The sequence below is a fragment of the Thermobia domestica genome, chromosome 18 (genome assembly GCF_964235325.1).
Source record: "Thermobia domestica chromosome 18, izTheDome1.hap1.1, whole genome shotgun sequence".
Classification (NCBI taxonomy): domain Eukaryota; kingdom Metazoa; phylum Arthropoda; class Insecta; order Zygentoma; family Lepismatidae; genus Thermobia; species Thermobia domestica.
The window spans coordinates 38,107,041-38,131,097 of record NC_137471.1 but is presented as its reverse complement, the minus strand read 5'-3'; the positions used below and the strand labels follow the sequence as shown (position 1 = coordinate 38,131,097).

Genomic DNA, 24,057 nt, shown 5'->3' with positions numbered 1-24,057 from the left:
ATTCTCAAATTATCCTACAAAGTTTAAATGTACCAATGTCCTGGACTCCTAATCCCATCATAGGTCAATAACTGATCACGTGATCATACTCATATTTCACAATGATTTACCCAAAGAACAATTACCAATTATTGATATGACAATAAGAGATGTACCCCTCCCAAAATTTAAGATTGGTACACAAATACACCTGTGTCTTATGAAAAAGTAATAAATCCTGTACTTATTCAATAATAAAGCCGGTCAATAACCTTTAAATTTTGAATATTTGGTCATAAGAGGAATACCAATGGGTCCTAGAAAACGTTTACCGAATTTTGTTATTTGATAATTCCCAAATTTAAAAGAGAACATAAACATATAGAGGTAATAAACCATATAACGTATTAAATAGGGGTCAATAACCTCCGAAATTTGATTTTTGGTAGTTCTTTACCCATGAAAGGGAACGATGTGGACCATCCAAATTTATAGTGGTACATATTGAAGACCTGTACGAAGATACCAAATGCTTATATTAAACAATTTCTAAAACTGAGTGGATGAGTCAAGATACCCCTCCCAAATTTTTAAAGGGTGCATCAATGTACTCATGTCTTATGAAATGAACCTATATACATGACCATATAAACATATACGGTAATAAGACCGCATCAAACGGGATAAATTGGGCCAAAAACCAAACACGTGATACAACATATTGCTTATCTTTATATTTTGGCAATTTTTTTTTTTTACTCATGAAAGGGAACAAGGTGGACCACCCAAATTTATCATGATACATATTAAGGTCATGCACTATGATAGCGAATGCTTAAATTGAAAAATTTCCAAAATTTAAGGGATTGGCTGTGGTACACCTCCCAAAAATTTAAAGTGGTGCATCAATGTACCTATGTCCTAGATAGAAAATGGACCCTATACAAGACCATATAATCATATTAGGTAATAGGACATCATCCAAGGGAATAAATTAGGTCAAAAACGAAACATGTGGTTGTACTAAAATTTGGCAATTTCGTACCCATGAAAGGGAACAAGATGGACCACCCAAATTTATAGTAATATATATTAGGGTCTTATACTATTATACCAAATGTTTAAATTGGGCAATTTCCAAAATAAAGAGGTGGGCCAAGGTACCCCTCCCGGGGTGCATCAATATACCCATGTCTTATAATAGGGAATGGACCAATATACATAACCATATAATCATATAAGGTAATAGGACCTCATCCAAGGGGATAAATTGAACCAAAATACCAAACACGTGGTTGTAGTAAAATTTGGCAATTTCGTACCCCTAAAAGGGAACGAGGTGAACCACTCAAATTTATCATAATAATACATGTTAGGGTCCAGTACTATAATACCAAATATATAAAATGAGCAATTTCTAAAATTTAAGGGGTGGGCCAAAGTACCCCTCCCAAATTTTTAAAGGAGTGCACAAATGTACCTATGTCTTATGATAGGGAATAGACCCCTATACATAACCATATAACCATATAAGGTAATAGAACCTCATCCAAGAGGATAAATTGGGCCAAAAGACCAAACACGTGGTACAACGTACTGCTTACGTTTATATTTTGACAATTTTGTACCCCTAAAAGGGAACGAGGTGGACCACCCAAATTTATCATAATACATGTTAGGGTCCGGTACTATAATACCAAATGTTTTAAATTGGGCAATTTCCAAAATTTAAGGGGTGGGCCAAGGTACCCCTCCCAAATTTTTAAAGGAGTGCACAAATATACCCATATCTTATGAAAGGTAATGGACCCCTATACATGACCATATAACTATATAGAATAATAACACCTCATCAAAGGGGATAAAATCGACCAAAAACCAAACACGTGGTATAACGTATTGCTTACGTTTATATTTTGGCAATTTTGTACCCCTAGAAGGGAATGAGGTGGAGCACCCAAATTTATCATGATACATATTAGAGTCCTGTACTATAATACCCAATGTTGAAAATGGGCAATTTCCAAAATTTAAGGGGTGGGCCAAGGTACCCCTCCCAAATTTTTCAAGGGGTGCATTAATATACCCATATGTTATGAAAGGGAATGGACCCCTGTATACGTCCATATAACCATATAAGGTAATAACACCTCATCAAAGGGGATAAATTAGGTCAAAAACCCCCGAAATTTGAATTTTTGGCAATTTTTTTACACATGAAAGGGAACGACATAGACCCCCAATACTGATAGAGGTACATACTATGGTCCTAGGCTACCACACCCAATTTTTAGATTTGGCAATTTCCAAAATTTAAGGGGTGGGCCAAGGTACCCCTCCCAAATTTTTCAAGGGGTGCATTAATATACCTATGTCTTATGAAAGGGAATGGACCCCTGTATACGCCCATATAACTATATAAGGTAATAGGACCACATCCAAGGAGATAAATTAGGCCGAAAACCAAACACGTGGTATAACGTATTGCTTACGTTTATATTTTTGGCAATTTTGTACCCCTAAAAGGGGACGAGGTGGACCACTCAAATTTATCATGATACATATTAGGGTCCTGTACTATAATACCCAATGTTTAAATTGGGCAATTTCCAAAATTTAAGGGGTGGGCTAAGGTACCCCTCCCAAATTTTTCAAGGGGTGCATTAATATACCCATATGTTATGAAAGCTAATGGACCCCTGTATACGCCCATATAACCATATAGGGTAAAAAACACCTCATCCAAGGGGATAAATTAGGTCAAAAACCTCCGAAAATTCAATTTTTGGCAATTTTTTACCCATAAAAGGGAACGACATAGACCCCCAATACTGATAGAGGTACATACTGTGGTCCTAGGCTACCATACCAAATTTTTAGATTTGGCAATTTCCAAAATTTAAGGGGGGTGGTCCTATGTACCCCTGCCAAAATTTAGGGGGGTGGGCCAAGGTACCCCTGCCAAAATTTAAAGGGGGTGGTCCTAAGTACCCCTAGGTCATTGACCCTGGGCTAAGGTCATTGACCTTTGACCTATGACGTCACAAAGGTCGGGGTCAAAGTCCAAATTTGCCTCAAGTGGGGCGATTAGACTACTACTACTGCTAATTGCTCATTCAGAGAATTTATGAAGTTAACTTTATCGCGAAAGTTTTATACAAACTAGATATAGGCTACGGATAAGAATTTTATACAAACTTGATAATCTAATATTTTATTAACAATATATTTCAAGTACAATCGAATATCATGACATTAACTATTAGTTCTAATTAATTGAATTGGGCTGACCCGGTGGGAGCTCGTGTGGTTCGGATTCCACGTTAATAAGTAGGTCCACGTCTCATATAGCCTCGCTGCTGAACGGAACGTTAAACTCAAAATCAATTCAATGAATTGAGATGAAAATTAAATCTTGATCTCGAAAGATTAACTATTAAGTTTATGTGTTCTGCACCTTTCTAAAGTAATAAATGCTGGAATTGTTTTCAAGGCTGTATCTGAGTGAATACCTTATTGAAAATAATATTAAAAATTATAGATTTTCGATACATTCGAATCGAGTCGAGATTTTTATGAGCAGTCTCGACTTGACTCCTATCTCGACTCGAAACTTCGAGTCGAGAAATACGTTCGTCTCGACTCGTCTCAAATTTTACAACGTATGTCTCGACTCTAATCTGGGCTCGAATTTGAGTCGAGTCGAAATTCGAGACATGTCTCGACTCGTGCGCATCCCGAGTCCAGTATGAGGGATGGGTTGCCTCGGCGAGCACACTATCCGGGGAAAGAGAAGGAATAAAGGATTGGGGAAGGAAGGAAGGGACTTGGGACCTATAAATTAGGTCCCATCCCGGTATTTGCCTGATGTGAACAAGGAAAACCTCATTCAGCATGGCTGGCCTGAAAAAGCTATTTACACTTTTTCGACCGAGTCTTCCCACCAGGAATCGAACTAGGGACCACTCGCACCGAAGGCAAGTGCGTTAGTGACTATGCAACGCAGAACGACGCACTCTTCTTTAAGAGAACTAATCACTGCGAAATTAAAATACCGCTAAGTTCACAGTAATTATGTGATATTTCCAATTACATTTTAAAAAAATAATTGAAATGTGGAACAAAAGTGCGGTAGACAATATTATTTTGCATGAGGTACAATTTTCAAGAGTCACCTAGTAGCTTTCCGGTTGCAACCATTTAGAAACGCGAAAGTAAATGCCGATTTTCTAAATGGCTGGATATCGAAAGCAGATAAGTGAGTAGTGATAACGGTATCTCATGTAAAATAATATTCTCTAGCGAGCTCTTGTTGAACTTTTCGATTGTCTTTTATCTATTTGAAGATATCCCATAGTCACTGTAAACTTAGCGCTATTTTAATTTCGCTGTAATGGGGCTCTTTAAGTAAGTTTTGTTTAACATATTGTGAAACTACAGTAGAGTACCAAAATATGAGGGACTGAGTACTGAGACTGGAACCTGTGCATGTAGCCTATCATTTTCTGTTTCGAGATAAAACCTGTTCTGGAGATGCTAAACCTATATAATAAAACTTCTCGTTACTTATTTTACCATTCCTCCTCTGAGGGGACCTGAACTGAAACCGGAAATTGTCATTTTATTCATTCTTGCATAGGAGTACTTGTGAAAATGGAACCTACCTTTGAATCCAATAAAAAAAAAAAGAAAGAAACTACTTCTTGCTATCCACTACAATTTTCCTCTATACTAATCATCATTGAAATAGGAAATGGTCGTAGATTTACAGCACTTCCGGTATAAATAAGGCAGTGGCGTATACTGGATTGATGGCTTGGGCTACCACTAACCTCTATAAACATCTGTACCAAATTTCACAAAATTAAATCCCCACGTTAAGCGGGTTTGCATATCCAGGCTCCTAACTATGAAAACATTTACGCTCACTCCAACCTCAATCATTTCACGAATTCAACCTGTTTTACGTATGTTATTAGGACATAATATCGATTGAGATTTATTCTAAAAACACTTTTATACATTGCAAGAGCTGTAACGTCCAAACATTTACTGAGAACTCATAGTCGTATCGGAATAAACAAAAGCGAGTATGGAACAGTAAACTGCTTTCACAAGAGGCAAAAGAAGATGTACAAAGGCATACAAAACGGTCGAGTGGTTTGGGTCGATACACTATCAATCACATGTTTGTGTGTTCAAACCCGATAGTAAGTTGTTTTCATCGGGAGGCTGAAAATATTTCTTTGAGTAACTCATTGAAAACTTCTTTTGTTTCAAATTCGATTAGAACGGAACATTATATGAATTGCGAATCTTAAATCCATAGCTAAAAAAAAAAAAAAAAAAAAAAAAAAGTATACTCACTACTCCATTATCCTCTGATTTGTAACGAAGAACTATTTATAAACAGTGGTGACTTCAGAAAATTATTCTCGGGGGGAATTTCAATATGCGGGTGGAGGGCAAACATTGGTAGTCCACATTGAGCACGATCGAATATATGGTCCTGAAGGCGGAAATTTCTTAGCTCGAAAGGGGTCTCAAATTCTCCGTCAAATCACGTCCTGAAAGCATCATTGCTTAAAAGCTTTTCGTAGCAAATATAATAAAAGCATAAAAATTACAATACCAATCATGTATAAATTATCCTGTAAGTTACCAACTTTGGGTCAGATTAAAACTCAAATATTTGTTTTCGTATTGCACTTAGAAGTAAGTCCTCTCTATATAATCCTGATTGGAAAGCCATGTATAACTCTAATTAATTAATCAATATTTATACAAATATTTTTTTTATTTTACTATTTTTACTATTCAATATTATATACACTTCATTTCCAAAATCAAAATCTCGAAAATGTATATTGTACGAGTGCAGATTCGGAAATAAATGATTATTTATCATATATATTGGTCTCTATTCGAAATTCTATTTAATCGAATCCGACAAGAACACAGACAGAAACATTGAGAACAGGTGAAAAAAAAGAGAGAAAAAGGTGCTGTACCCGGCGGAGACTCGAACTTAGTTCGATTGGTGCTTTATAAGCCGAATGCCTTAGACCACTCGGCTATGGTAACAACTAGTAATTTCAGCAAAGGCTTCGAGTAGTAATTCTTATTACAGAATAACGTTTTCTATTGCCTAAAATTTAAACCTAATTTACTTTGATATAATATATCTATTAATTTGTTTCATGAACACGTTTTCGTTACTTTGATGAATGATGTATGTTGTTGATATAGATTCTATTACACGTTCTTTCGTAAATATTATAGAAAGTATCAGGGTTATTTATGATCTTTCATGGAAATTGACTGGCGCATGCGCAGTACACAGACAGTTCAATTGGAAGGCGAGGAAGGAAACGCTAACACACTGTTAGAATGTTTCATAGCTGTGAAGTATAAAGAACAGCTAAAATGAATTTTACTCTTGTCATTGCGTAAAGAATCACCAGGTTAATGTTTGTCCAAGTTCTCACTGATCAACTGGACTCATGAAAAATAATTAATATTGTCATTACTGCACAATATGAAGAATAAAGAACGTAAATTACACCACATTGTTCTCGAATTCGAACCTAGCTAAGGAAGGGACACTAAACAAAATGTGATTTATTCATTCGAATTGAGATAATTCAATTAAACTAGAAATTACACAATCAAAAGGAAAAACATCGTTAAAAAGGCAATAATACTTTTATCCGAGATGTAAAATAAAGTTATTAATTAACTGAAATGAAAGTAATATTGGGCACTATATAGAGTAAGAAAAAAAAGTAAATGTATTCTTAGAAACGTTCAAAGTAAATTCACAAATACTTTTTGAAGATATACTACTCTTCCTTAACGTTTTAACGAACTAATAAGTAAACAAGCAAAGGAAAAAAATGAAGAACGAAAGTATTGCTCTTGAAAAAATATAATAAATAAATGAAACTTAAATAAATGTTTACACAAAAAATAACACACTAGTACTTCGTGTAATCACCTCCAGAGTCAATAACTTCTTGAAGTCTGGAGGGGATACTAGATACAAGTCTCGAGCAATACGACGGTGTGTCACGAAAATGTTGCCACAGTTCCATAACATGATTTTGAAGAAACGTTTGGTCTCTGTCTTCACGTCTCTCTTCTCATTCTTGCACCATGTAGGCCCAGAGATGTTCAATTGGGTTCAAATCTGGGGACAGAGGGGGCCACTCAATACAAATTAACTCTGGATGTTCACTTAGCCACTCTCGTGTTTGCCGGGAAGTGTGAACAGCACTGTTGTCATGCATAAATATACATTCTTCCTGTTCGGGGAAGTTTCTTTCTAAGGACGATAACAACGTATTTTCGAGGATATTAATGTAAACACTGCTGTTCATTCTCTCAGGCACCGCAACCAAATCTCCAGGACCAGCAGCCGTCACGTATCCCCAAAAGTGTGCTGATATTCGTCCTGAACAAGAAGTTCTGATAATATTTTGTTCAGCATACCTGGTTCCGCGCGGTCTATACAATATAACTCTGCCTTGTTGGTTAGACTTGAAAACCTTCTCGTCGGTCCAGATGACTAAGTCCCAATATGACTGAGGTTGGGTTATGTTATTCTGTGCCCATTCCATTCGTCTGGCCTTGTGAGTTTCAGTCAGGAGAGTCTTCCTAGCGGGTCTTGAACAGTGTAGACCAGCCCCCAATAATCTTCTTCTTATTGTTTCGTGAGAACAATTATATTCTCTGGCTTTGTCCAAGAGGATTGACGTGTGGCGTAGAGGTCTGTTGATTACTTCTGTAACTAAAGCTTGATTTTGAGCTGCAGTTGTCACTTTTGGCCTTCCACTTCTTGACCGAGACCTGAACCATTCACCACCTTCTTCATGTCGCTGAACCCATTTCTTGACCGTTTTCTTGTCACATCCCAGATCTCTAGCAATCTGAGGCACAGTTTGTCCCATTTTTGCTCGGCCTATGATTTCTCCTCTCAGAGCAACAGACAGTTCTCCACAACCTTTAGAGCGAGGCATTTTCAGAACCTGTTAGAAATTTGCGTTCTGGCGTGTATGACAAATGTCGGTAAAGTGCATCTTTCTGTTTCTACTGCGCATGCACCAGTCAGTTTTCTTGAAAGATCATAAATAATCCTGACAATTGTTGTAATATTTATGAACGAATACGTAATAGAACCTATATTAACATCATTCGTCAAAGTAAAGAATACCGTAAACATAAAACAATTTCAACAGATTATTACATCAGGCCAAAATAGGCTTAAACTTCAGAGAATACAAAATAAATTTCATACTGTAACAAAAGATTGAACACGAAACACGCTTACTATATTTTCAACTTGTGACATTAGCCGAGTGGACTAAGGCATTCGGCTAGAGATTCTGAGGCACAATTCAAGATTAGTTCGAATCCCACCACAGTACAATTTGGTTTTACCTCTTCTTGACGTTTCTGTTTGTGATCCTGCCGGATTCTATTAATTATAATTTCGTAATACGCTAAAATATACGTAATATTTGAAATTCTTAACCTCCCATTTTTACACTTTTCAAGCTCAGTTGAGAAGAAAGAGGGAAAATGAAAGTACAAACATTTACAATAATTACTTAGCATTTACTGTCATTGTAATTGTGGATATTTTATTTATGAAAATGTATAATGAACTAAAAATATATTTAGTAGGTCACATGTCTCTATTTTTCGATTCTAACTTCAAAGTTACAGTTTAGGCGTTGACACATCAAAGACCCAGGGGGTTGTAACCCCTCCCATTGAAACTTTTATATTCTATTGAAATAAAAAGTGTTCCAGTTTATAATCTTGGAAAAGCAACAATCACTGTGTGTGGAGGACGATTTATTTATACTACGATTTATCACTTCCAAATGTGTCGAAGATGTGACTGTATATTGTGCATAATCATTCAAAAAATATAACACAACAAAGGGACTTCGTAAACCCTTCACGCCACCCCAGGAGGAGGAAGTGCGTCCCGCCGTCCCTCGGTTCGGAACTACTGCTTGTGAGGGAAACATACTAACAGTGTGTTAGCGTTTCCTTCCTCGCCTTCCAATTGAACTGTTTGTGTACTGCGCATGCGCCAGTCAATTTCCATGAAAGATCATAATAACCCTGATACTTTCTATAATATTTACGAAAGAACGTGTAATAGAATCTATATCAACAACATACATCATTCATCAAAGTAATGAAAACGTGTTCATGAAACAAATTAATAGATATATTATATCAAAGTAAATTAGGTTTAAATTTTAGGCAATAGAAAACGTTATTCTGTAATAAGAACTACTACTCGAAGCCTTTGCTGCAATCACTAGTTGTTGCCATAGCCGAGTGGTCTAAGGCATTCGGCATATAAAGCACCAATCGAACTAAGTTCGAGTCTCCGCCGGGTACAGCACCTTTTTTTCTCTTTTTTTTTCACCTGTTCTCGATGTTTCTGTCTGTGTTCTTGTCGGATTCGATTAAATAGAATTTCGAATAGAGACCAATATATATGATAAATAATCATTTATTTCCGAATCTGCACTCGTACAATATACATTTTCGAGATTTTGATTTTGGAAATGAAGTGTATATAATATTGAATAGTAAAAATAGTAAAATAAAAAAAATATTTGTATAAATATTGATTAATTAATTAGAGTTATACATGGCTTTCCAATCAGGATTATATAGAGAGGACTTACTTCTAAGTGCAATACGAAAACAAATATTTGAGTTTTAATCTGACCCAAAGTTGGTAACTTACAGGATAATTTATACATGATTGGTATTGTAATTTTTATGCTTTTATTATAATTCTCTGTAAGTTATGATTTTGCCAATTCTAAATGTAGAACGAGAAACAAGTGTAATATGATATTTGCTACGAAAAGCTTTTAAGCAATGATACTTTCAGGACGTGATTTGACGGAGAATTTGAGACCCCTTTCGAGCTAAGAAATTTCCGCCTTCAGGACCATATATTCGATCGTGCTCAATGTGGACTACCAATGTTTGCCCTCCACCCACATATTGAAATTCCTCCCGAGGATAATTTTCTGAAGTCACCACTGTTTATAAATAGTTCTTCGTTACAAATCAGAGGATAATGGAGTAGTGAGTATACTTTTTTTTTTTTTTTTTTAGCTATGGATTTAAGATTCGCAATTCATATAATGTTCCGTTCTAATCGAATTTGAAACAAAAGAAGTTTTCAATGAGTTACTCAAAGAAATATTTTCAGCCTCCCGATGAAAACAACTTACTATCGGGTTTGAACACACAAACATGTGATTGATAGTGTATCGACCCAAACCCCTCGACCGTTTTGTATGCCTTTGTACATCTTCTTTTGCCTCTTGTGAAAGCAGTTTACTGTTCCATACTCGCTTTTGTTTATTCCGATACGACTATGAGTTCTCAGTAAATGTTTGGACGTTACAGCTCTTGCAATGTATAAAAGTGTTTTTAGAATAAATCACAATCGATATTATGTCCTAATAACATACGTAAAACAGGTTGAATTCGTGAAATGATTGAGGTTGGAGTGAGCGTAAGTGTTTTCATAGTTAGGAGCCTGGATATGCAAACCCGCTTAACGCGGGGATTTAATTTTGTGAAATTTGGTACATTGTTATTATTATTATTATTATTATTATTGTTATTATTATTATTATTATTATTATTATTATTCAGTTGTTTCTCTGGCCCTAATTTGTTTTCTTTGATAATCAAGCATTTATAGGAAAATAGCGAAATTCTTCAGTGTTTATTGCCTAACCTACATCAAATCCGACATCGCATATCTACCCTCATATCTGCGCGGCTATCGGGCTTCGTTCATGGCGAATAATTTAACAAATAATTTCCTCCTCTTAGGTCTAAATGTAACTCACAAAGACCTCTCCTTCAATTTTCAAGTACTCTTTAATTTACGAAGAACTTCCCTTTAAACTCAGAAATATATCTTCACCAACTTATGAAAACATCCTTTCTCAACTCACGAATACTTCCATTCAATAATCTCCTCACATTATCTCACGAAGAATGTCATGCTCATAACTGGCTGACAGGGACTGAAGATCTTTGTAAACATAACTTAGACAACTGCTCCACTCTTAATGGCACCAACGAGCCATAATGCTTGTTTGTCAAAGTTAATTGCAGTACGTTTTAACACATGCGTTAGTTCAAAGACTCACCGTGCCAACCATGCAGTTGTTGTCCAGACACGCTCCGCAACAGCCACAGAAAGCGACGAAGAACACAATGCTCCCGGCACCGATGAAAATAACAGGCGGTGAGAAGAATTTTCCATCCAGAAAATCATCATAAATACTGTACTGGTTTTTGATTGCTGCTCCTACACTCAGAATAGCGATGCCTGTCCCCTAAAATAAACAGATGTTAATGTTCACTTTGCATTAAGAAACTCCCTTGAATGGGGTAGATATAATTAGACACATACAGATTTAATCATACACTCAAAACTGAAAATATCAAATTACACACATGTACTCGTATTAAGAAACAATAAGAACAATTCAAATTTTGAATGGATATGAGATGAATCCTTATTTTTTTAAATAAATAGTTTCGAACTTCGCTCAAGGTATTTAGTATATATTAAGAAAACAATGTAATAGGTGCATGGAGGACTATATACCTTGGCATGCTCTTGTAACTTTCAAACTAATAGATAAAAGGCTCTGAAAGTTTCTACAACGCAAATATCGACAAGGTCACATTGTTTGGCATCTGTAATACCACCAGATTAACACTGTTTCTAACTCTCTCTCTCTCTCTCTCTCGATATATATATATATATATATATATATATATATATATGAGGGAAGCTCAAAAATTATGTTTACAAGGTCGATATTTCTAGAGTTTAGTCTGTTATAGAGCAATGATTAATGTCCGGTAATTTATTCCATGGAGTTGGCAACTGTGCAAAGTTTCAGTTACCCGCCCCCTACGACGCTTGTTGTAGATACAAAGGATGGATAAAAAGTAAATGCAAGACTGTTATAATTCACAAATGGCTGTATTAATGGTGAAAGTACACCCTACATGCCTTCAATGTCCTCATCGTCCCCCATGTCCACAACCTTCTGCCACACGTATGGAAGGCGCCGTGCTAAGTCAGTCAGCACTTTCTTCTTTGGTGATGTCCAGCGGTGACCGCCCTACGGCATTGAGAATGACTTGTCTGGTGTTGTATCGTTGTCCACGAAGTTTTTCTTCATCTTGGCAAAAAGGTTGTAATCGCAGGGAGACATATCCGGCGAATACGGTAGATATTCCAGAATCTACCGTTGCCAGGCACGTCAAAGATTAGTCACAACATTGGCTGTGTGACAGCGTGCATTGTCATGCAAGATGAAGGGGGTCCGTACCAAAGGATCAGGGCTCTTTCTCCGAAGTGCTGGACGCAGATGGTGTTGCAAAAAAAAACTGCAGTAATATGGCGCATTCACAGTCTGCCCTACTGGTACAGCATGGTGCAGGATTACCTCTTTAACATCATATGCCACAATCAACCCTCCCTGCCTCCCTGATCAGGGCGAACAGTCTTTGGCCGTGGGGAACCGATGTGCTTCCATTCGTTGGATTGGCGCTTCAAGCATAGTTCGGACGATCGAACCCAGGTTTCATCAATGGTGACGATCCTGCCTAAGAAATTGTCACCCTCCTCTCTGGTGGTGGTCCAGCACCTCCTGTTCCAGTGCATAGCAGTGCGATTTCTGCACCTCGGTAATACTGTAGCATGTGATACCCAACGTGCTGCAATTTTGCAGAAGCCAAGGATGTCGTGCAGAATGTGCAGCACAGTTTTATTTCATACCCGACCTCTGCCGATAACTCACGCGCAGTCCACCATGTGTCCACGTTCAGCAAGGATGCAAGAAGCTAAATCGTCGCGTTATCCATTGCAGGGCGTCCAGAATGTTGGCGGTCTTCCACGTTCTCCCTGCCTTCACAATACATTTTAACCCATCGCGCCACGGTGCGGTAGGGCAACGCTGCGTCACCACAGGCTTCGCGCAGTCCCTGATAACATTCTCGTATACTACGACCACGTGCCACTTCAATTTTGATCCACGAAAGTTGTTTCTGTTTTGTAAACATCGTTTAAAGCACGTCCACTCGCGATACAAATTTTGCGCCACTGCCTTCGTTGACCGACTGACACTACAGCATTCTCACTCACCTCAGTTCGTCACTGACATTCCCTGAGATGTGTGGCTTATGAGCAGCCGCTCGACCATGAAATCCAAGTTTTCTCACCTCATGCCTAACTGTCATAGTACTTAGAGTGGGGAATTCCTGTGTGATGGTCTGGATAGATATCTTTACGACTCTCTTCAACTGTCGGTGATCTCTGTCAGTCAACAGAGGAGGTCGGCCTGTACGCTTTTGTGCCGTGCGTGTCCCTTCACGTTTCCACTTCACTATCACATCAGACACAGTGTACCTAGGGATGTTTAGGAGTGTAGAAATCTCGCGTACAGACTTCTGACACAAGTGACCACATTCGAAGTCCGTGAGTTCCGCGGAGGGCCCCATTCTGCTTTCTCACGATGTCTAATGACTACTGAGGTCGCTGATTATGAGTACCTGGCAGTAGTTGGCAGCACGATACACCTAATATGAAAAACGTTTGTTTTCGGGGGTGTCCGGATACTTTTGATCACGTAGTATATATATATATATATATACAGGTTGAGTCAAAAGTCCATGGACACCTGCATAAATTTGAAAATCGACGGGAAAAGTAAAAAGTGATGATGGGAACAGCATCGGCAAGTACACTGCATGCTGCCATTTTGTTCTTTCTTACATTTTCCAAAATTCGGTACCAAGCCAATGAACTGTTTGGTGGAAATTTTAACATAAAACTACATTCTTTGTCGCTTCACTTTACTATTTCAAATTAGGCTTTAAAAATAACACAAATGATCAGATATTCCCAAATATATCTCACACATTTAGGAACTGCGATCTCCCAGGCCAATGTGTAATTTTATAACATTTCGTTATTTTATTATTTGTTTTGTGTATTTACTGTACTAAAATATGAAAAATAATGTTTTATAAGTACTTAAGCTTAACGCTGATGCCTCATGACACTCTATAATGAAATTTATAAAGAGAGGCAGCGAGACCTCATGTAGTCAGTGGCGGATTTAGCCATATAGGGCCTTATGAAGAGTCGTTCTGAATCGTTATTAGTGCTATACTAAAGAGTTCGACTAACATATGTTTCCTGCAGTAGTCAGGCATTTAGTATGACGCTAATCATGCGTCAAAACGACTCTGCATAAGGCGAATAGTGAATAGGCTGCGGATTTAGTCCGCGCCTCAAGGGGGCCGCTAACTCCAGGCTACGTGTTTGCACTTTGCCCTTAAAGACGGACACTGAATTCATCCTTATTCTGACTAAAAAATAAAAAGTGCCACATTCCCGCGATGCGTGAAGTAGATCTAGAGTCCGTGGCGTCGCGGGTTGGTGTCGAATATCAGCGACGCGATGACACAGCCTGTGGCAAGTCTTCGACAGACGAAGTGGCCTAGTGTGCGATAGCCTTAAGGGTCAGAAAAAAGGCACGCATGACCAACGATCAGAACGACGGGAGGCTTGAAACATGTAGGATTTACGAAGTGGGGAGAAAGGTAAGCAAGGTTAATAACATCTTCTCTAAGAGACAGGAACATGAAGACTCTGAAGAAAACCATGTGAACTATTAGACGGTTTTTCAAAACACGAATATGGAAAAGAATTGAAATGAAATATTTCAGTTTTATGTCCAATGGTTATGCTGGGTAGACTAAAGGAAACGATGATCATGAGAAGTGAATGAAGTGGTGGAATGAAGAAAGTGGGAAGAAACCAGAGAAGCTCGAGAAAATCCACGCACATGGTGTTCGTCCACCACAAAGTTTAATGGCGCGAACTAGGATCGAATGAAAAATATTAGTTGGATCAAACAGGGAACTGGTTAGGAAGCATTGGGAAGAGGTAGGCACTGGGTGTAATTAAAAAAAGATAATGCAGATAAACTACTTAAGATTTGTCTAGCAAGAAACTATCACAAGAGGCTGATAGAAGATACAACGGGAAGAAAAACATGAGGAAATAAAAGATTACAATTAATGGACAGTATCAAAATTGATAATTCTTACTCAAAGACAATTCTAGTACATGAATTTCCTTAGTTTACGATAAGTAGCTTATAATGATGACCGGATACCTGATTATGATTAAGATAATGTGAAGGTGTAACAAAACAGCAGCAACGCTGTACAAAAGGTGCCACTACCTGTCGAAATTTCCTGGAATAACCTGTGAAGAGAAAGGATAAAGCAAATTAGTTTCAATTTCATATTTTGAAATTGCGGTATACTTGCAAACTATTTGAATTCAACATTGCATCCACACCGAAAATAGTTAATCTAACTTTCGATTGGAGTAGAGGAATATAAGACAAAACATTGAGTCTCTTTTTTAGACGCAGAATCTACATCAAAAAACTGCTTCTTACTATCTATTACCGTGTATTTACTATGGCAATCAGTGTTAATAACCAGAAATTGTACATTTCTATCATTTCTGGTTTGAATAATGCAGTAATGGTCGACAAGAAACTTATTCTTCAGACGCTGAAACCATTTAAAAAAAAACATTTCTTGTTATCTTTTATTACAGAAACTAAGGTTACAAAACCGAAATACCTGGAGTCTCGTCTGTTATAGAGGAATAAGGAGTGTCCGGTAATTTTAACCCATGGAGTTGGCAACTGTGAAGAGTTTCAGCCACCCGCCACCTACGGCGCTGCTTGTACTTAAACACAAATGGCGACTTCTTTGGAAAACAGGTCTCGCGAAGAAGTCCACTCAGTTATTCGATTTCTGTAGGCGAAACACGTAACCTCGGCTGAAATTCACCGAAAACTGGTAGATGTTTACGGAGAGATTGTAATATCTCGCAGCACGTCGCAGAATGGTGCCAAAAGTTTGCGACTTGTAGAAAAAACGTCACCAACGAGGAGCAGTGCTGACCCAGAACGGCATTAATGTATTTGAACCCAGCTGGGACATCATCGACCACCCTCCCTACAGCCCAGACCTTGCTTGAAGCGACTTTCACCTGTTTCTGCACTTGAAGGAGCACTTAGGAGGCCGTCGCTTCGCTTCAAACGAAGAGGTGAAACATTTCGTGACATGACTGAACACACAAGAACAGCATTTTTACCAGAAGGAAATCTTCAAACTCATCCCACGATACGACAGGTGCATCAATCGATAAGAGGACTATGTCAAAAAATTACCTAACACATTATATTGGTTTGTTGGTTTCGGCTACCACTAAACTTTATAACACCTGTATATTAATAATAATAATTAAATTATTATTATTATTATTATTATTATTATTATTATTATTATTATTATTATTATTATTATTATTATTATTATTATTTAGTTTCCACGTTATTATAAAGTCTTCAAAATAACAGAAAACCTTAGAGCATACTTTCCTTTTATCAAGTAGATAAATATGATTTCCTCTTTAGAAAGACTTATTTTATCTTATTAGTTATTACAGAAAATCGATCATACATTTCTACCTTCATGTGCTGCGTGAAGTGTCCCTATATTTTGCTTTGAACAGGTGAGTAAACTAAAGTTGTGCAAAGAACGCTGAAAAGGGTTATTAGCCAACGAAAAAGTCTGTTTGTAATAGCCTTCGCAACGTAATGCAAATAAGCAACAAATAATTATAACATGTATGCCCACAACCCACTATCGCAAAACACTGTAAAACGAAACTTGTTTTGCGTTGACGCAAACAGCTACGGAACGGGGCTCACGATGTCCGTGACAATTCCAAGCGACCTCCAAAATGCGCTATCATTACTCGTATAACTTCCCTTTACCCTTCGCGCATGCTCAAGAAACTGATTACTCTCTAGGAAACTGGCGCTACCTACCAGCCCGTTCGTAAGCTGCGTTGGGAGGTGGAGCGAAGAACGCGCTGATGACTACACGATTCTTGCTGAAAGAGAAGGTAGGTTTCTGCTATGTTGCCAAGTCGAAGATCTCTTAGGAAGCGAGAGAGACTCCGTGCAAAGAAATTAGCGGATATTTCTAAATTCATAAGGTTCTCCAAAATTTGCATCATGGAAAGAATATACAAAAGTATAAAATTATCAATATAAATTAGTTTCTATTATCATACCTTGGTTTCATAATATTCTAGGGCAACCCTCGGTAGCCCACAAAATACGCCACTGGTATACTATCTGTTGGCTGTGTTGGTTGTATGAAATAATACATACACGTTTCACTGCAGGCTTTGTAACCTTACTTTCTGAACTCCACTCGTAACATTGAAACCACTAACTTAATATCTTTAAAACCGAAAATGGTAGCGGATTTCTGCCTCTTCTAGTGATGGTAGCGGGAAAGATGGAGATGAAATCTATCCCTAGAGCGTCGAATAGATTACAAAGAAATTCTCGGTGTATTATCGCTTTTGCTCTGTAGTGATTAACATTCAAACCGGACATTTTGATTTCTATCACTTCGGATTTGAATAGAAGTTTATGGATAGAGATGTTATACCCATTATTGGAACGATGAATAACCTTAAAAGGTATTTCTTGTTATCTATTACCATTTTTACTCTAAAAATATCTGTCGACAGACAGACAAACGTGCATATCATAGTTTGGAAGTCTAAAATACGAAAAGCCGTCAAAAAGTTCTCTGAATTTCGTTATAACTATTTATTACCACAATATAGGTACTCTTTCACTTAATATCATTCAAAATAGGATTCTTGAGAACTATTTATTTCCACAATATAGGCACACATTCACTTAATCTCATTCAAAATAGGATTCTTGAGAACTATTTATTACCACAATATAGGTACACATTCACTTAATCTTATTCAAAATAGGATTCTTGAGAACTATTTATTACCACAATATAGGCACACATTCACTTAATCTCATTCAAAATAGGATTCTTGAGAACTATTTATTACCACAATATAAGCACACATTCACTTAATCTCATTCAAAATAGGATTCTTGAGAACTATTTATTACCACAATATAGGCACACATTCACTTAATCTAATTCAAAATAGGATTCTTGAGAACTATTTATTACCACAATATAGGCACACATTCACTTAATCTCATTCAAAATAGGATTCTTGAGAACTATTTATTACCACAATATAGGTACACATTCACTTAATCTCATTCAAAATAGGCTCATTGAGAACACTCATACTTGTTCCACCGCTTCTGCTATTGCTGGATTCAACTTTGAAAGTCCTGTTTTGGTATGTTCCGAAATTCAGCCGTCGCGTTGGTTTGGATGTCTTCTACGGTAGCAAAATGGTTACCTTTGAGGTCCTTTTTGATTTTGGGAAAGAGCCACAAATTCGCTGGTGCTAGAGCTTCTCTAAGATCTGTCTCTTCCCCAAGACCATGTCGCATGTCACTTTGAAGAGTTTCAGTGTGATTGGTTATTTTGGTAGTTATTGGCGCATCCCCCTTCAGAAAATTCTGAATCGTGGATATTAAATATAGATGTGAAATGAAAACAAGGTGAAGAATGGCGAAAGAAGCCTTTAGGAGGAAGAAAATACTATTTTGTGAGACCTTGAATAAATAGTTGAGAAAAAGACTTATAAAATGCTTCGTATTGGAGTATTGTATTGTATGGGGTAGAAACATGGACATTACGGAAAAATGATTAAAAACGACTGAAAGCTTTCCAAATGTGGTGTTACCATTATGCTCGTCGTGGTTCGGACTAACTTTCGGTCTCGTATTTTATTTTTTCTCCTTTTTATTTTCCAGCTATTCCACGGCGACCATAGTTCACACCCATGCCTGCATCCTCGTCATGCCAGGGCTGGGAACGCAACAGGCGTGGATGCAGATAACGTAAGAGATATTTGCTATACTACGAGTGTGATGAAATCATGCATTGGATTTAATACAAGTGATAAACTCAAGACTTAGATAGTGAATATATAAGTCACTTAATAAACACAGATATTACATGCACATTAATTAAGAAAATAAATGAATTGACAACCTTTTACTTAATACCGACGAAGTAGGTGGCTCGGCATATAAACTAAACAACTACCGTTATTTTTCGGCTAGCCAATAATGCTGTTCCATCGATGTCCTGCGTTAAATTCCGAACGCAGCTTCTTTGAACGATGCTCCAAGCTGGCGCTACGAATATATTCTTTAGTCCATGGTCACAGGCAAAATCACGTTTTAGGGTTTCGCTTATTATGATGTTTATTGTAATAATAACAATAAACTCGACTTATTCTTCACATTGAATACATTTCGCAGATGAAACTGTTACGCACTTACATCCAAAAAACATTTTGGAATAAACTATTTGTTACATACTCAACTAATTAAGTGTTTATGTCCGTCCCATGGAGGGATAGCTCATACACTCGGCAGCAAGATGCGCGCAATATATAAGTTCAGGCAGCATGGACTCTGCTCTCGAGTAGGTGCTGGCTGCCCCGCCTAGCAAGCAGCAACGAGGAGATAATCCTCATAAAAGGTGTCGAAACACTGAAGCTCTTCCTAGTTAACTTTTTTGTATGAGTCGTTCGGAGCTGGAGTTTCCCGGTTATGACGTATAGTGCTGAATTCAAGCTCTTTGGCTGAAAAGATGCGGATGCTTCGAATGGACCAACCAGCAATAGACGATGACAACATGGAAGTATTATTGCAACTGTCCCGTTTTCCAGACTCGAGAAAGCGTTCACAAAGGGAGTCGTTATTCCCACATTGTATGTCTATATATAGTCATGAAATCGGACTGAGGCTCACCAACACAAACGAAAGGACATATCAAAGCGATGAGGGAAGAGTCTCTAGAATGTTGAAGAATATACGAGGCTTGGTTAATAAAGTTCAGATTAAGTTTATTTTTCCCAATGTCCTTTTTAAATCCAAAAAATGAGCTTTAGGTCGGGGATAGTGGCTGTGGAGAAGAATGGAGAGGATTAGCTGGGCCGAGTGGAAAACGAATGAAAGGATCTTACAAATAGTGAAAAAAAAAAACAATATTAGATATTATAAGAATAGGAAGAGAAACTGTTTGAGACATTAGCTAAGAAGAAACTGTATTAGGGACGTGCTAAAGGGTATGGTGGCAGGAAAAGAAGGAGGAGGGGGTGAAGGAGACTACAATTGATGGATGATATCATAGCAGAAAAATTGTACGTGAAGACGAAGAGGTTAGCATGGAAGCTTCTCAGTTGCAGCAAGTAACCTGCCAATAATGGCAGAGTACATATGATGACGATGACATATACACATTATTTCCTAGATAAAATTTTGTTTGTGTTTTGTATATTATGTTGGTTTTTATATACTTCATAAGAAATGTCAAGTTCGATTCCCGGGCATGGGTCCGATTCATGGTGGTAGCTCATATGGTTTGAATCCCACATTAAGATGTAGGTCCACGTCTTATGTAGCCTCGCTGCCGAAACGGACGTTAAACTCAAATCAAATCGGAAATTAAATGCTATGTTAACTTATTAGAACTCGAGTATCTAATAAAAAATATTACGGCCACGTACGAAACTTAAAACCATGTTTATGTTGTCTGGGAAAGAAATTTAGTGGCGACATGTACTGGGCCGAATGTCTTTTATATATATATATATATATATATATATATATATATATATATATATATATAGAATTACTGAGACGTCACGCAATTACGATTACTCTATACTGCCGCTCCCGCAACTAAATATATTGTCACGCAACTGCACTTGGAATAGTATTGATCTATTCAATGAAGTATTATCTACAGAATGGAAGTGACCTTCGCTGCAAGCAGATGAAACGGGGTATTTCATGACTATTTGTCGCACTTGAAATACTGACCTTGAAATGTCTGATCTCGTGGCTAGCTTGTATGAATTTGGTGTAAGTGGAGCCCTGGTTTGATTCCCGGTGGGAGTACAAGAAACTTAGCACCGTGGTTCACTACCAACTTAAAACCGTACGTGTCATCCCATATAGCCATGCTGCTAAGATCGTAAATACCACATCTATTGGAGTTTCCGGAAGGATTAAAGACCTCTTTGGATAATTACTTCAAATACATACAATTAGGGGTACTGTTGTCCTCGAAACGAGAAATTTCTCGGTTCATAGATAGTATGAGAAATACTTTTTTTTTTAATTTGAGGCAAGACGAAACGAGACAAAAATTGTTGACTCTCGTGGGCAATGCTATCTCTAAGCAAGATTTCAATCTCAAACAATATTTTACTGTTACAGGAATGGCTCATAGTGTAAGAACTATACGTTGATAAAAATGATTGCACCAACACAATGAAGTATATTTATCAATGTTTAAAGATACGCAAATCATTACACAATATACTCCAATACAGGGACGTACGCAGGAATTTATTTCGGGAGGGGTCCAAAGCTTTTCAGGGGGTCCAAACACAATTTCAGGCTAAATTATATTTAAAATTGTAAAATTGCCCCTAAAATTAGACTAAATTTACAACAAAAGTCCGGATTTCGGGGGGGGGGAGGTCCGGACCCCCAGTACACACCCCCTGCGTACATCCCTGCTTCAATAATAAATATGGTTTGGATGTTATGTCGCCCTCTCCGTGGACCTCTTGTGATGGAGAATTCTGATAACGTTTAGTGCTTACAAAACGAGACGACAAAAACTTCTCGACAAAAGAGTTGAGAAAGAAAACTTCGAGAATTGAAAGGAGACGATAAAACCTTATTTCCTACGGTTTCATCTCATGCGGTGGCTCTGTGGTAGAGCATTCACCTCTAGTGCATGAGGTTGTTGGTTCGATCCCAACTCGCGCCAAGTGAACATTGTGCTGGACAAATACCGTGCGCTTGAGTTTTCTCGGGGTACTCCCGTATCCTCCCACTTTCCTCATTCCACCATTTTCTTCATTTCTCATCATCACCGTCTCCTTTAGCCTAGAAGGCATAAACGTGGGACATAAAACTTAAAAGATGTCATTTCATTTTTTTTTTTCAATTTCGCGTCACCTTGTGGGTAACACTAATTGGGGGACGGTCATCAGTGATAGAAAGCTGCGAGAGGTTCTTGGTTCGGTCATGTTTTTCTTTCTTTCTTTTTTTTTTTTTTTTAGTTGAACGTCCCACTATTATCCTCCGACGTTCAGAGAGAATGTGATGATGATAATGATACAAATGGTGGAATGAAAAAGTGAGAGGAAACGAAAAGAACTCCGAGAAAACCAACGTGGATGATATTTGCTTACAAAAAAAGCCCACTTGAACCCGAGCTGAGATCGATCCAGGGACCCTTGGTACCAGGTATGAGCGCTCTACTACTGTATCAACGCGGCCCCTCCTTGTAAGATTGTGGTTTGGTACCATCATATTCATGGGTGTTATTCAGATTTTCTCGTTTTCTAATTCAATAAACTATTTTGCAATAATTCACTTTCATGGTTTATTCTTGTAATTTAGACTGAAGGACGTAACGGGGAACGCTAGATTAAATATCTGACTATCTAGAACAGTGGTTCTCAACCTTTTCTGGTTGACGGTGCACTTTACTGAGCGTTCAGGACATAGCGATAAAATTGTTTGATATTTTTATTATACATAATAATAATAATAATAATAATAATAATAATAATAATAATAATAATAATAATAATAATAATAATAATATGTATTATAATAGTGAAACCAATTAGTTTTTATAATGACTCTATATAGCACTGAGCATTATTGCTACCGCTGGAGGTGTTCACTGGTACAGTCTATCTCGATTTTAACCAATTATTATTAAATTCTTTATGGTACTTTTAAATTCTGAAATTTCGCGACACAACTTAGTAGGAGACACCAGTGTTTCATCGGTTCAGTGACACATCGGTTGACAACCACTAATCTAGAAATAATTCTAAAGTGCTAACCACACATCACTCAACAAAACACTATGAGCTTTACCCATCCGCATGCTACAGTATAAGAAAACTAGCCCTCCTCGCTGGTTCCAGTGGACGGCGGGTGTGGCTTTGGTGTATGGGGTTCTGTGTTCGATTCCGAATGAGATTCGCTCAAACGTTCTATATTTGTTCAGATTTCATTCTAAACTATATGGGACTGGTCTCATATAGCCTCGCTCGTGACTAAGCTTTTGAATACCAAACTACATACCTATTGCAGTCATTTCTAATTCGCCAATGTATGACGTAGGAACGGACTTCTATGATTAGAGCCAGGACAGAGAGAACAAGGTAGATGGAACACGTGACCCAGATTTCTCAAAATTCCGGTTTTAAAGGACGAATAAGGGTATTTTCTTCTTTTTCTTTTCTTCTTTCTTCTTGACCACATTTAAATCGATTACATAACGTGGAAACGATTGACCCGTTTGAAATGGATTTTGGAGTTTGGTGACAACTTTCCACAAGCTGAGCACTTTTATTATGTTACTTTGATTAAAGGGCGTTTTCTTAGGAGGTTAAAACAGCGACGTAAACAATAATATTTGGGTCCCCATGAAAATGTTGTTTTGGGCCCTCCTGAAAAATTCGAAAAGAGGCCCCTTCTTTCCATCTTTCTCTTACTCTTTATGGGCCCTTCCGCACGCCCCTGGGCTCGTTTCAAACATGACAAATTAATTAAAGGAGCAATATTGATAAATCTCAAAGCCATACGAATAAATATTATTTCTAGGGCAACTAAGAGTAAACTTTTTTTTTTTTAACTGAAAGTGGCCCATGACTCATTTTTGTTTCATTTTACCTTTTGTGTGCTGTTTTGTTTATGTAATGTAGTGAATCTATTGAATACTTCATTTATAATTAAATGTTCGTATCATATATGGAGCAAGAAAAATTTGTCCTAAAGTGGGCCCTCTTGAACGGCGAGGAGCTTCCCTGGGAAGCAGTTGCCCCTCCTGCCCCCTCAAATTACGGCCATGGGTACAAAATTATGTCAAAAATTGAATACCTTA

The 24,057-nt window shown here is 37.6% G+C and overlaps 1 protein-coding gene across 2 annotated transcripts in view; it reads right to left on the bottom strand.

Moving 5' to 3' along the window:
• The window catches only part of LOC145676085 (tetraspanin-7-like), a 58,880-nt gene that overhangs the window by 28,138 nt on the left and 6,685 nt on the right, over positions 1–24,057 (bottom strand). Inside the window, exons 2-3 of one of the 2 annotated variants that reach the window (XM_081746960.1) lie at positions 15,246–15,337; positions 11,190–11,378 (exon numbers count right to left, since the gene is read on the bottom strand). In XM_081746960.1, the coding sequence (XP_081603086.1) occupies positions 11,190–11,378; positions 15,246–15,337 (281 nt within the window). The remainder of the gene's footprint in view (positions 1–11,189; positions 11,379–15,245; positions 15,338–24,057) is intronic. The other variant, XM_081746961.1, reaches the window with a different exon arrangement.